The sequence below is a fragment of the Plecotus auritus genome, assembly GCF_963455305.1.
Source record: "Plecotus auritus genome assembly, chromosome: 2".
Taxonomy (NCBI): domain Eukaryota; kingdom Metazoa; phylum Chordata; class Mammalia; order Chiroptera; family Vespertilionidae; genus Plecotus; species Plecotus auritus.
Window position 1 is genome coordinate 121320208 of NC_137771.1, and position 14522 is coordinate 121334729.

At 46.4% G+C, this 14522-nt stretch overlaps 1 protein-coding gene across 1 annotated transcript in view; it reads left to right on the forward strand.

Annotated features, from left to right (window-relative positions):
- Nucleotides 1-930: 930 nt before the first annotated feature.
- The window catches only part of MED12L (mediator complex subunit 12L), a 411338-nt gene continuing 397746 nt past the window's right edge, over nucleotides 931-14522 (forward strand). The window contains exons 1-2 of the mRNA XM_080653836.1: nucleotides 931-1043; nucleotides 1822-2063. Of these exons, the coding sequence (XP_080509962.1) occupies nucleotides 1965-2063 (99 nt within the window). The 5' untranslated portion in view covers nucleotides 931-1043; nucleotides 1822-1964. The remainder of the gene's footprint in view (nucleotides 1044-1821; nucleotides 2064-14522) is intronic.

Below are 14522 nucleotides of genomic sequence, written 5' to 3' on the forward strand. Positions count from 1 at the left end.
AACCGGGGGCCGAGAAATTCCTTACGGTGTGGGAACGTGACACAATCAGGCACGGGCAGTTCAGGACCCTGTACTTCCAATCCAAGTTCAGGAGAATGGGTCAGAAACTTCGGATCAGGCTACATGGCTCTGAGCAAGGAGAATGGGTCAGAAACTTCGGATCAGGCTACATGGCTCTGAGCAAGTCACTGGGCCTCCCTGAGCTGACTCAGTTTCTCTACCTATAAAAAGGGCACAGTAAAACCTTGTAAGGTTTCTTTTAAGGGTCACAGATCTTTACTGTCAAGGTCCTGGCACCAATTGAAGACTCCATAAGTGGCAGCCATTCTTGACCAAGTGCAGGCGCAGCTTCCCGGGCGCTTTCCCCGGGATCCCTCAGGCAGGGCCGGGCCCGCCCCCGCAGCTCGGGCCTGTCAGTCTCTCGGTAGGTGGCCCAGCATCTCGGTGCTCACGCCCCGCCGCGAGCGGAGAGAGCGGGCGTGTTGGAGGACTAAGGTCTCCCCTGGAGTATCACCCCCCTCCTTCCGCACGCCGGGCACAGGTGAGATTTTCAGCCCAGGCCATGGGGACAGCGACCTTAGGGTAGGTCGTGGCGGACGGCGCTGCCCGCGGCAGGGAGTGGGGTCCAGGGACGCCCCTTTCCTCGTCCGGTCTCACCCCGGGGCCGGTCCCGGCTCCTGGAGCGGCGGGCTGCGCGCTCTGCGGATGCGAAAACCCGGAGCGGTGGATCTGGGCGCTCGCAGTCGACTCCTCCGCGGTCGGGACGCCGAGCTGGGCATGCTCAGTGCGGCCGGCGCGCCGCCGTCCGCCAACTCGGAAGCTCGCGCTCCCGGGCCGGGGGCGAGGACGGCGGCAGCGGCGAGGCGGCGTGCCTGCCGCCCCCAGACAGCCGCAAACTTCGCGGCGTCCCCGGAGGTCGCTCGGAAGATACTGATGTATTACAAATAAAATCTAACCCTATCCCCCACCCCAACCCGAATCATGGAGGCTGCGGCCGCCGGAGTGCCGCCGCCGGCCCCTTCCCGTTAGCGGGGGACCAACAGGTAAACTGTTGGGGTAGGGGTGGGAGGAGGAGCGGCGGCGGGGAGGAGGGCGCCGGCCTGGAGGGGCCCGAGACACCCGCGGGATGGCTGCCCCCGTCGGCTCAGCCAACCCCCCTCACCCCCTTCCCCAGCCCCTGGAGGGGCAGCAAAGGGTTAAGTCGGCCCCGCGCCACGGTGAGCACGGCCCCCTCCAGCCGCCGCGACCGCCTGCTGCGCGACTCCGCGCCTGCCTGGAGCCGCCGGTGCGCCACCGGAGCCCAGCGGGCGTCTAGGAGGCATCCGCCGCCTCCTGGCCGGCCGCATCCCTGCCTCCCCATCCCCTCCAGGCCTCTTTCTCTCTCTCAGCCCCGGCCGGCTCCGCGCCCAGGTGGCGAGGTCTGCGGGGCGCGTGGCGGCGGCAAAGGATCCCGCACTGCTGCCTCTGCCCGGGGCTGGAGGGCCACCCTTGCCTGGGGCAAACACTTGGGCCACTGGCCTGGGCGCCGAGAAAAGTTTTTTTTTTTTTTCCTCCCGGTGCCCCTCCCCCACGCCCTGCCCTGCGTCGGACTGGGTTGGGTTTGGGTCCTTTGGGGAAAAAGTCGCAGGTTCCCATCAGCTGCTCCTCCCCCTGGGGACAGGGTGTGTAAGGAGGGGTCTGGAGGCAGCCCCTCCGCCACCACAAAAGCGGTGCGTCCTGTGGCTCCAGCGCAGCCGGGTGCCCACCGAAGGCTGCCCCCATCAGTGCGTGTCTGCGTGCCTGGCAGAGGCAGCATCCAACCTGCTTTATTCCTTCCTGCAGCGCCACAGCGAGCGAGCGAGCAAGCGAGTGAGAAGGGGGAGAGAGGGAGTCTGTCTGCAAAGTGCTGCTCCCTGGTGCTCAGAGGCGGCTGCTCCAGCTCCAGCTCCAACTCTCATTCATTTTGCCGGTTAACATGAGATATCATGGCCGCCTTCGGGCTTCTCAGCTATGAGCAGAGACCACTGAAACGCCCCCGGCTCGGGCCGCCGGACGTCTACCCTCAGGACCCCAAGCAGAAGGAGGTAAGGGCGCCGGCGGCCTCCCGGGCAACCGGGGCCGCGGTCCGCAGCGCTGACCCGGGGCCAAGTTGGCCCAGCGGGCAACGGCAGCTCTGCAGGGGAAGGGTCGTGGAGGGGACTGGCGGCGGGGACTGGCCTAGGGACTGGGGGCTCCCCGGCAGCATAAACCGAGCGGCTGTCAGTTCCCGCGCTCCACTGGGGCGCTTGCTCCTCGGGTACAGGGTCACTTCTCGGTTAGCGGGCCTTGCATGGCATTGCTGGGCGCTTCATCAGGTTCTTCTTTGCCATAACCCTCCAGTTCGCTCTCCCCCGCTTCTGCCTGCTTAATTTTTCTTCCCGCCGCTTCGGTAAATCTTCGTAAACTTTTTGGAAAATGTTGGAATGGGGTGCATCCGATACAGGTCTTGTGTTTTGCGCCTGCTGAGCAGGGACCCGGCGAATGCCTATGTGTGTGTGGCGAGGCGGGGGGGAGTTAGGGAGCTTTTCTGTTCAAAATTTCCAGTTTAGAGTGAAGTCATTTTTATAGAGGTGATAAGTATTTAGTTCTTTGAACCTACTTCTTCCTATATCTCATCTCCCCTTTAAAGATCAATATTACGGGAAACACGGATTTCGTCGATAGAGGCTGTTGGCGTAATTGCTGGAGGCTGTTTTGTATATGTAAAAGCAGTCGGGTTACCTTTGAAGGGAATAGGTCCCGAAATTAATTGGAGAAACCTTGACTGGTGCACTAGTTACACTGTCTTCAATGGCTAGAGTAACCATGGCTTTTTGTAGCCATATATTGTCTGTCAGTAGTTAACAAGTAATTATGTAACAACTCTCCAGTTATAATGATCAACATTGGCTACACAATTTGCCCAGGGATTTGCTTTTTTTTTTTTTTTAGATTACCTGCTATCCAGCTGTGCTTTCTGAGTTTGCCAGTTGCAGCCCACCCATCCTCTATTTTCTTCAGCTAAACAAGAAGTGAGCACATTTCAGAACTTATTTCTGGGAATCTAAAGACCCTATATTAAAAGTTTACATGCCCACTGACATCACAGAAAGGGCTTTGTAAAGGAGGCAAGGAGGGTTCCTTAAGACTTCCCTTTTGATAAATGTATCTATCTAATTCAGTAATAGAGAAAAAAAATCTTCTGGTCCAACTGTTTTGTTACTAATGTTTCTGAAAAATAAGGAGTGACAACTTTTGGAGGTTTAGCACGCTAAATATGTTTAACATCTGTGGAGTAATTCAAATTGAACTGGAAAAGTTTTACAGGTGGTTTTCAGCTGAGGCTTAATATAAGTTTGAGATTTTTAAAGATTTCTTTCTTTCCCATGTTTCCCCTTGACTCAGAATTAACTTAATTGTTAAGGACTGGAAACAACACATGGACTAAATGTAACGAAAATTAATAATTTAAAAATTAGTGGCAGGAAATTTGTTGTTGTTGTTAATCCTCTTCCAAGGCATTATTCCTCTGATTTTCAGAGAGAGTGGAAGGGAGGGGGAGAAACAGAGAGAAACATCAATGTGAGAGAGACACATCCATGGATTGCCTTCCACACGTGCCCTGAACATGGCCCTTGACCAGGAGTCGAACCCAAGACCCTTAGGTGCTTGGGCTAACGCTCTATCCACTCAGCCAAACTGGCTTGGGCAGTGGCATTTTTAAAGTTTTGTTTGGGACAGGTACATTGATTGGCTAATCTTTATCATCCTGTAATTCATGTCTTGCTACATCTTTCTAGAGGGCAGCATAATTGATAGCATTCCTAGTTGAGGGATAGTGGCCTGGGATGCCATTCATTGGAGAGTGTGTTGTGGATCAGTACTCCACAGGACTTTATCATATACTAGAGGTCCGGTGCACGACATTTGTGCACTGTGTGTGTGTGTGTGTGTGTGTGGGGGGGCGGGGGGGTCCCCTCAGCATGGCCTGTACCCTCTTGCAGTCCGGCAGGGAGCCAGCCTAAGCCAGCAGGCGGATATCCCCTGAGGGATCCTTAGCACTGCCTTGGAGGCAGGAGAGGGTCCCGCCACTGCCACTGGGCTTGCCAGATGTGAGCCCAGCTTCTGGCTGAGCGGTGCTCCCCCTGTGGGAGCACACTGACCACCAGGGGGGCAGCTCCTGCGTTGAGCATCTGCCCCCTGGTGGTCAGTGTGAGTCACAGCAATCTGTCAATTTGCATATTAGCCTTTTATTTTATAGGATTATATAGAACTTTGTTGTAATACTTTGCCCTCTGGAAACATAAACTGATCATATATTTCTCAGATCGACACTCATTTAGGATTGGGGCCTCTATGATTCTGGAAAAAATAATTTGGGATTTTAGGATCTTACAACACTTTATGGAATTCTAAAACTGGAGATGACCTTAGTGCAGTGGTTCTCAACCTTTCTAATGCCGTGACCCTTTAATACGGTTCCTCATGTTGTGGTGACCCCCAACCATAAAATTATTTTCGTTGCTACTTCATAACTGTAATTTTGCTATTGTTAATGAGTTGTAATGTAAATATCTGTGTTTTCCGATGGTCTTAGGCTCTACAGCAGCGGTTCTCAACCTGTGGGACCGCTAGCAGGGTCGCCTAAGACCATCGGAAAACACAGATATTTATATTACGATTCATAACAGTAGCAAAATTACAGTTATGAAGTAGCAACGAAAATAATTTTATGGTTGGGGGTCACCACAACATGGGGAACTGTATTAAAGGGTCACGGCATTAGAAAGGTTGAGAACCACTGGCTTAGAGTCTGCTTTTGGTAACTTTCTTTTGACAAAGTGAAACTGAGGCCCGGAAAAGGGGACTGGATTTAATCAAGGTGTGTGGTGGATAAGCAGAGGAGTTGGCCCACCAAACCAGTATTTATGTCAACCAATACTGTGTTAAGGATGATTTGTGCTAAATTGTACTGATGTTATGCCCTTTCCCTCAAGGCAGCCATGTTTTATTTCCCTGGAGCAGTCAGAGTTATATGTGACTATAGTCAAATTTGAGTACAGTATGGAACAAGCAGGTGCTTGGCTGTTCTTGCATGTTGGTGTGGTGAGCAGTGTTTTCTACAAGCTTTAGTGATTTATATATTGTCTCAGAATTTATACCCTATCTCTGTATCACCTGTTCTTTTATCCTAATGCTTTCTTTAACTTTTAAGAAACTTTTTATGTTTCATGTATACACATAAAATGTAAAATTTATTTCATGTGTCTATCATTTAAATTTTTTTATTTACTTAATATTACATATGCACACATGTTTATACAGATTTAAACAAGATGATAAGATTAGAACTTAAAAGTTTGCCTTGACCAGTGTTCTCAGTGGTTACAGCAAAACAGCCTGTGCACCAAAGGGTCCCTGGTTCGATTCCTGGTCTACCCCAGGTTGGGGCATATTCAGGTGGCAGCCAATGGATGTGTTTCTCACATGATATTTCTCTCTTTTTCTCCCTCTCCCTCCTCATTTCTCTTCTTCTTTTTCTCCCCCTCCATCTCTCTCTAAAAATCAATGGAAAAAAATCCGCTGGTGAGGATTAACAATAACAACAAAAAAGGCCATCTTTGCACCTAAAACCTTTGTGTGTCCTGCCTTGTGGGAAATGCTGATTAATGAAGGCAGTGTGGACTTCCTGGTTGTACAGACCTGGACCTGAATTCTGGTTCAGCCTCTTTGCAGTTGTGTGGCCTTGGGCAAGGTGCATAACTTCTCATTTGTAAATTAGTATAATGGTGCTTTTCAGAAAAATTCGAGAGGGTGGTACTAAATTAGCATTACATTTGTGTGAGAAAAACTCTCCTGGTAGAAAGTATTCTTATTACTGTAGCTGTAAGTTTTAATTGTTGTTAAATTCCTAATCACCCTAAATCTGACTATCTAGTTTTAGTTTATGTCTTACTGTAGAGAACTTGTAGACCACCCTTATTCCTACCTGCCCCCCCCTCTTTGATGTATTAGAACCTTTAGACAAAGACACTGTTTCAAGTGTTATTATCTTTTGGTACGAAATAGTGCAAATGAGTTTAGCTATTTTCTCCCGGAAGTTTTGTTCTAACCATGGTTCCCAGCATAGTCTTGTTTTCTGTCAGCTGTGCTTGGTTTATAGCAAAGTAGAATTCTATGCCTCAGTCTTTAAATATCCACAGCTCCCTCCTGCATGCACTTGGCTAAACTGGTGCACTGGGGAGCAGCTCCTGTTTTGTCCCATGAGGATATTCTTTGAACTTGTCGGGGCTGCAGAGATTTTTGACTCTGGGTGTGGGTCTCAACTGGGCACTTTGGGGATTCATGCAAAGCTGTTAATTTGGGGTGCAGCCATCATCCTTCAGTCTTTCGGTATTTCACTTGGGCTGGTGCCTGTGGAGATGCAGTGTAATCCTTTAGGGAGTTGAAGGACCAGGAAGTGAGGTCTGGCAGTTGCTGGGTTGGCTGGGGACTAACTAAGTAGGGCAAGATGAGGATGAACACAGTCCTAGGATTTTAGTTAAACCAGTTAACAGGGCCTCCCATGGGGTGCGTGCACCTGGACGTGAGGGCAAAGCAGACATGGAAGAATGGAACGAGTAGAAGTTGGAAACTCAAAGAATTGTGATGAATTTAATGAGCTTCTGAACCCCACTTCTGAGGCTTCTTGACAGATGAGACAGGAATTGGAGAAGTTGGAGGGACCCCTGAGAAGAGTGGGCATGATGAAGAGTTCTCTTCAGTAGTGTTCTCCCAGTAGTGCTGCAAGGAGCTGGTTGACTCAGCCATGTGTCTGCGGGGAAAGCCAGAGCGAAAGGCCTGCCTCCTACACATTCCTCCCTGAGAAGGGAAGTGGAAACACTGACTTTTCAATGTCTGTAGGTAATTTCTGAAGCTGGGTGATGGCCACAGCAGAGCTCATACCAACCTTCAACCTATTTCTCTACGTTTTGGGAAATTTACATAAAAAAAAGTCTTTATATTGCAAAATAGCACGACTTCTTAAAAATATACAGGGTGGGGCAAAAGTAGGTTTATAGTTGTTTGCATGGAAAATAATACAATAATTAGTAAATGGTAGTTCAAGAATAAACACTGTGTTTCACGTACTCAAAGCTGTAAGCCTTCTTTAGCCCCACCCTGTGTGTCTAATATTCTGGAAAGATTATCACCCACGTTCAAACAATTGTTATCTCTTGAGGATGAGATTAAGGGTGACTTTTATTTTCTTTTTTGTACTAATCTGTATTCCAAGCTGTAACAATAACCATGTACTACTATTGTCATTGAAGGAAATACCTTCGAGAATAATTATTAGGTAACTTTGACTGAGTTCACAGGAATGGGTCTTTGTGATTGGTTTCTAACCAAGCTAAAGCCCTTTAGCTGATAGGTAGGCCTCGGGATATTGTAGAATGTAGATACAGACACTTATACACCTGATGCTGCAAAGTGTGGTAGGGTTGGGGTGGGTGCTCTCATGTGAGCACTTCAGCTCTGCCACATGTGCTGTGTGATTTGGGGTGCTGTGTCTTTTCCCTCATCTATGAGCTGGGAGAATATCATCGAATCATCTAGAGTGTTTTAAATATCACTACAAAGGAGCATTGTAAACTTAAATTATTACCAAATGTGAGGTATACATTCAGTGGTGTGCTTGTATTTGCTGAGCATAAAAATTTCAGGAATTTTAGCCGAAACCGGTTTGGCTCAGTGGATAGAGCGTTGGCCTGCGGACTGAAGGGTCCCGGGTTCGATTCCGGTCAAGGGCATGTACCTTGGTTGCGGGCACATCCCCAGTGAGGGGGGTGCAGGAGGCGGCTGATCGATGTTTCTCTCTCATTGATGTTTCTAACTCTCTATCCTTCTCTCCCTTCCTCTCTGTAAAAAATCAATAAAATATATTTAAAAAAAAAAATTTAAGGAATTTTGTGAGCTGCTTAATACTATGTTGGTAGTTTGAAATCTAGCACAGTGGGAGTATTTACACCAAGGAAATTGGCAAATGCTACAAATTAGAATTTTTTGTTTTGCTTTTCCCCCTCTTCCACTGACCCCCTTCAAAAAAAAAAAAAAAAAAAAAAAAAAAAAAAAAAAAAAAAAAGCTGGTTTTGAAGCATTTGCCAGCACACCACTGGGTCTAGTTGTATGTTGCAGACACTTGGCTGGTGCTTCGCCATCATTCTTATCCCAGGTTTCCCTTATCCACTTCCTACAAAAAAGTTTTTTAAGGAAAGCCAGATCCTCACTTTCCTAGCCTTTCTTGAATCTTGGAGCGAGCCGATGACTTAATTCTGGCTAAAGACATTTAATGGAAATTTACTACGGGACTTCTGGAAAAGCATTTTTTCTTCACAGAAAAAAGTACAGGCACAGGGGGAGAGTACTCTTTATACCTGATATCTCCTAAGTTTCCTGTCTTTGGAAAAGTAGTAAGAGGATGTGGTAGTTGGAGCCAGGGAATCTCTCTGTACCATGAGGCTACAAGCCTGTGGTTGAAACGTCAGTACAAGACGAGGCGATTGAGTGGCTTTATGAAATCGTTAAAGCTACTGAACTGACCTTGGGACCACCTCTCCCTGGACTTCTTGATAAGTAAAATGGTAGATGTCCACGTGGTGTAGCTATTGTTGGACCAGTTGCCAATTTCTTGTGGCTGAAAGCATTCTAGTGTTGTCATGGTACTTCCCATTTAAATTCTGGCACCCTCAAATCATCACAACATGAGCCCCTTTTTCAGAGAATACACATTTCCAGAACTCTCCTTCTCTCTGGCTTCCTGAGTGCACAGCAGACACAGAGCCTGTGTGACAGCACTCTGAACCCTGCCCAGTGCTTCTCAGATGCGGAGGGGAAGTGGAAGTGCCCCTTTTATTTATTTCCACTTTTGGCAAAAAGAGTTATTGGGAAGGGAGGAAGAGCCCTGTTCAGTTTTGTTTGGAGAGGGAGATTCTGTGGAGATATATATATATATTTTTTGGGGGGGTTGGGGAAGACCAGATATATTTATAGTTAGAATGCAATTTAGAAGCAGTCTAATTTTGTCATTCAATACGAAAGGAAATTGAGTCCCAGAGAGGTTAACGTGACTTGTTAAGGCAGATCTGGGCCACACACTTGTGTTCTGATTTGTTCTTGCAACTTTACTTGGCCTTCCTCTGTAAACAGCCTTGCTGCTGGTGAACACCCTCACGTTGCCCCGGCAGTGAGAATTGTTCTGATTTTAGGGCATCCAGAGCTCTGTGAGCTGGGGACTGCTCAGCTCACTACTTGGTCTTCTCTGAGCTTTCCTGAATCTTGGATGGTGTTTCTTAGGCAGAGGGAAGAATACCCCGGAAGCTCAGGCACTCCTCTCTTTGTAGTTCTGGTGGAAGATTCCCAGTCCTTCTATGGCCTTTGGCATAGATAGCCTGGCATTGGCATCTGTGGGCAGTGCATGTGTAGGGGAATGTTCCTATGAAGTTTTCTTTTTATTGATCGAGACACTCCTTTATTTATGAGTAGCTTTCTTGGAGATAGAAACACACAAGCTGTACCAATTGCCCACTTCCAGAGAACGACACCTATATGGCAGTCTATAGAAATGGCTCCCCCTTCCTCTCCAATGCTATGGCCCTGAGAAGAGGGAAAAAAAATTAGCCCTTGGGTTTTATTTTCCATGCTTTGAGGGAAACATTAGTATGTATATGCCTGCCAAACAAATTCAGTCATTCACCCAATATTATTGAGTACCTTGCAGGCCCTTAGCCAGCTGTGGCTTCATGGTCACAGGACCCAAGATTTTTACTTCCTGCCGTGTGCCTAACTTTGAGTACAGTGCCTGGCCCATACCTGGGACTCAGAATTTCTTGTATAAATGGATGTCAGAATAAAGGAATGCTAGGAGCATTGGATATGGTCCTAGGCTCCCAAAGACTTCAGTATACAATGGTTTTCATCTGGGAGAGGTGCATTCCCCCCTCCACTGATATTAGAACTGTGTGTGCGCTTGTGTGTGCATGTTTGCATGTGTGCACACATGCTGTTACTGGCATGTAGTTGGTAGAAGCCAGGGATGTTGTTAACATTCTCCAATGTTCTGGACAGCCTCCCACAACAAGGGATTATCTGGCCTCAAATGTCAGTAGTTCCAAGGTTGAGAGACTGGTGTAGAGGGAGAGAGCCTCGTGAATGAGCAATAGAATGTTTCAGATATTCTTTGAGAGGAATGTGCAAAGTGCTGTGGCAACAAGAAGGAGCAGCCCATTTTTTGACAGGATCTAGATTTTTGAGTCTGGAACTTGGAGGATGTGTAGAGTGGATGGGGCTGAGAATGTGGGAGGAAATTAATTCTAGGAAGAGCATTAGACCAGCATGGGGTTTGCTCTGGGCTGTGGGCCTGAGGCATGGTGGGTGTGCTGGTGTGGGGGACCTGGGTTGGAGCAGGAAAGAAAGGTGTGATCAAGTTATGGGGGCTTTGTATGCTGTGTTGAGGCATTTAGATATTATGGTGGAGTCAATGAGGTGCCATTCAAGGGTGTCAAGGGAATTTTATTTTAGATGACTAAAGGTCACAGTTTGAGGGGACAGTGGCATTGAGGGTCACTCACATTAAGGCAAAGACTGAGTAGCTAGGTGGTCACTGACATTCCAGTCCTGGTGGTTGTTATATTAGTTTCTTGTGGCTGCCATAACAAGTTACCACAAACTGGGAGGCTTAAAATAACAGAAATTTGTTCTTTCATAGTCTGGAAAACAGAAGTCCAAAGAAAGTGTCAGTAGGGTCTGGTGTTGCACTTGCCCTGTTGGCTCTAGGGCGAGAATTCTTCCTTCCCTCTGGTGGATCTAGGTGTTCCTTGGCTTCTCTGTGCCCACCCCAATGTATTTCCTGCCTCCGTCTTCACAGGGCTGCTTTCTCTGTGTGTCAGTTCTTCTCTGACTGTCTTATAAGGGTACTTGTTATTGGATTTAGGGCCCACCTGGATAATCTAGAATGATTTCCTCTCAAGATCTGCAAAAACTCTTTTTCCAAATAAGGTACCATTCACATTTTCTAGGATTTGATGTGAACATCATTCGGGGTCTGTTTATTGGCCTATTGTGGTTGGGAAAAAATGAAGAGAGGATTTAAGAGGTTATTTGGATGGCGCGATAGACACAGTATGGAAGAGAGAGTGATGGGTATAAGAATATACCAACATTTTTAGCTTAGGACCTCTTTAAAATAGTAAACATTTTTGAGGACTCCATAGAGCTTTTGTTTATGTAGGTTATATCTCCATATTTACTGTATTAGAAATAAAAACTGAGAAATTTTAGAATATATATAGTTCATTTAAAATTAATAAACTAATTCATTTTGAAAATATTTCTTATGAACAGTAACAAACAAAACTGAAAATTGTTTTACATTTTTGCAAATCTCTTTAATGTCTGGATTCTCAAATTGAGTTCTACATTCAGTCTGTTACAATATGTTGTTTTGGCTGAAGAATACGAAGAAAACCTGGCTTCACACAGATATATAGCTGGAAAGTTCTTGGTAGCCTCAAAGGTCTTTGGCGTGGAGAAGCACTGACTTACACAGTTGGTAGGTAGATTGATGGTGGTCCCAAAACACACTATTGGGAACAAAAGAATGTTTTTTACTTTTTTTCCAAGTGTTGGGGAGGTTGGGGAGGAGGGGAGAGAATGAGTTTGTTAACGTAAGAAATATTCAAAGCTGTAAAGAATTTTTGTGAGTTTATTTGAGCCAAACTGTTGACAACTGCTGAAAAGCAGAATCTCAACATGTTGAGACAATGCTCTGGAGACTGTTTTTTACCTATTTTTTATAAAGTACCATCAAAGGAGGAGCTGTAAGTGGGTTATATAAAACCATTGGTGATAGATTAGGGAGGTGGGAGAAAGTAAAGTGGGAAACCTCTGGGATTGGATAAAAAAGTAAAATGATAGACACATGCTTCTTTTTTTTTTTTTTTAAATATATTTTATTGCTTTTTTACAGAGAGGAAGGGAGAGGGATAGAGAGCTAGAAACATTGATGAGAGAGAAACATCGATCAGCTGCCCCCTGCACACCTCCCACTGAAGATGTGCCTGCAACCAAAGTACATGCCCTTGACCGGAATCGAACCTGGGACCCCCAAGTCCGCAAGCTGACGCTCTATCCACTGAGCCAAACCAGCGAGGGCAACACATGCTTCTTTTACATAGGTGGGCATAGGGTAGTTAACAGTCAATAATTATCATGATAACAATAACAGTGAGGGAATTTGTGGCACACTGACACATTGGTTGTGCCCTGAGAGGTCTGGGAAAAGGGAAGTTACAAGTTATCCTGACATTCCACAGGTATGTTATTATAGATGCAAACAGATGATAGGCTCAGTTAAGATCAAAGTTGATCTTTGTCAGGGAAGATACCTGCCTAGGACATGACTACCCACCATAGATGCTTTTTAATTAAAAAGTTTTAATTTCAGCCCGACCAGCATGGCCCAGTGGTTGAACGTCAATCTATGAACCAGGATGTCATGGTTCGATTCCCTGTCAAGGCACATGCCTGGGTTGCAGGCTTGATCCCCATTGGGGAGTGTGCAGGAGGCAGCTGATCAATGATTCTCTCTCATCATTGATATCTCTCTCTCTCTCTCTCTCTCTCTCTCTCTCTCTCTCTCTCTCTCTCTCTCTCCCTCCCTCCCTCCCTCCCTCCTTCCCTCCTTCCCTTCTTCTCTGTGAAATCAATAAAAAATAAGTTTTAATTTTAGACCATCCTTTGTAGTTAACTTTAGGTCTCTGAGTTTGCAAGACCTTTCCTGAGCTAGTCAGGTTAGCATGTGGCCCCTTTTTGTCCACACCTGTCGAGAGTGTGCAAATAGATGGAGGGGCAGGCTGACTCTGAGGATGCAGCCTTTTAGAACTGGACTTCCTGCATCCTGTCAGCAGGACCTCTGAGGAGAGCGGTTGGAGGGAGGTGAGTATGGGGTGATGGGTAGCCTGAAGGGAGAGCTAGTGGGGTGACTCCAGCTACATTCGCCTCCTCTTAGGGTTAGCAGCCTCTCTTTGTCAGGACCTTTACACCTGTGGCTCCTGTGGCCTGCTTGCCTTACTTTCTTTATCACTGCAAAGTGATGGTTTGCTCTTCAGCATGCAACACAATTTGTGTTTGATTTATTGTCTGCTCTGTTTCCCAACCATTGTAAGTTCCACGAGGTAGGGAACATGTCCTTTTTGTCTCCCACTGATAACCAGAGGCAAGGAGGAGTAGGTGGTAGGAGTTAAATATTTATTGATAGGATCTGGTGGTTATTAGAAACCTGGTGAATCAAGACGTAGTGCAGGGCATTGGCGGTGCCAGAAGGTATTAAAATGTGGTTCCCACCATTGAGGAACTTTGGGTGGAGGGCTGGCCGTCCGGTCTGCAGGTAGTCAGCTCAGTAAAAGGTTCATCGGGGTGGCGGGAACAAATGAGGGAGTGGCCAGTACTCTGGAGGGGTCAGAAAAATCTTCAGAACTGTGGGTGTTTTCCAGGTGGCAAGGATACAGAGATGGGAAATAGGACCCCATTTTTGGAGGAAGTGCTAAAAGTTCAATAAAGCAAGAGTATATTGAATCTATAAACTTGACCGTGTTCACAGATTTTGGGGATGGTTGAAGGAGAGGAAGGGATAAAACCTGCTAGAGAGAAAAGGGTTATGTATCAGCTTGGTCCTGGGGTCAGAGGGTCAGGACCCACGGGGAGTGATGGCTTATCTACACGGTATTCCAGATCGCTGCCTCCAAGGAAGAGGGGAGACAGGACTGGGATGGGGCTCCCTGTTTGCCTTGAATTTTCTACAGGAATTTTCAGTCAGTTTGTGCAGAGATTTCCCTCAGCAAGAATAAACTCAGTCTTCAATCCACATCCAGTGTGCACACGCTGTCTTGTCAATTAAAATTTGGTAGAATTTGCTGCTTTTCTTTTCTAGCCATTCCATTCATGGATTAATCCAATGAAGTTGTTTAGATTAGGACCATATACAGCATTGGCCACAGTAAAAAAAAAAAGTGTTTTGTCTGAAGTGTTGTTGGAATTTCTTGCTAATATTCTGGTTTATGTAAAGATACAAGAGTCCATCAAAACTGTGCCCAAGACTGAGCTAAATAATTTATCTTCCTCCGTTTTTTGGTTTTGTTTTGTTTTTTTAAAACTACACACAGTGCTGTCTTAGTAGGCTGTATGGAAAATATTTTCCGGTCAGAGCTGTTTTTACTCTTTGGTCAGTTTGAGATTAAATGTCAGCTCCTTCTGGGAAGAAAATTATGAATTGGAGACACTGTTTACTAGTACATTATTCTCATATGAGACCTACTTTTAAGTCATCATTAAATAATTGAAATGTTTTTGAAGTTATGGTTTTATTTACTTAGTACTCAATGTATATATGCCTCCCACTAGCCGACTTGGGGTGTAGAAAAGATAGAAGCCTGCCGTCTGTTGCCTCTGGCACAGAGCTTCTCAAAATATCTGTAGTGAAGGACAGG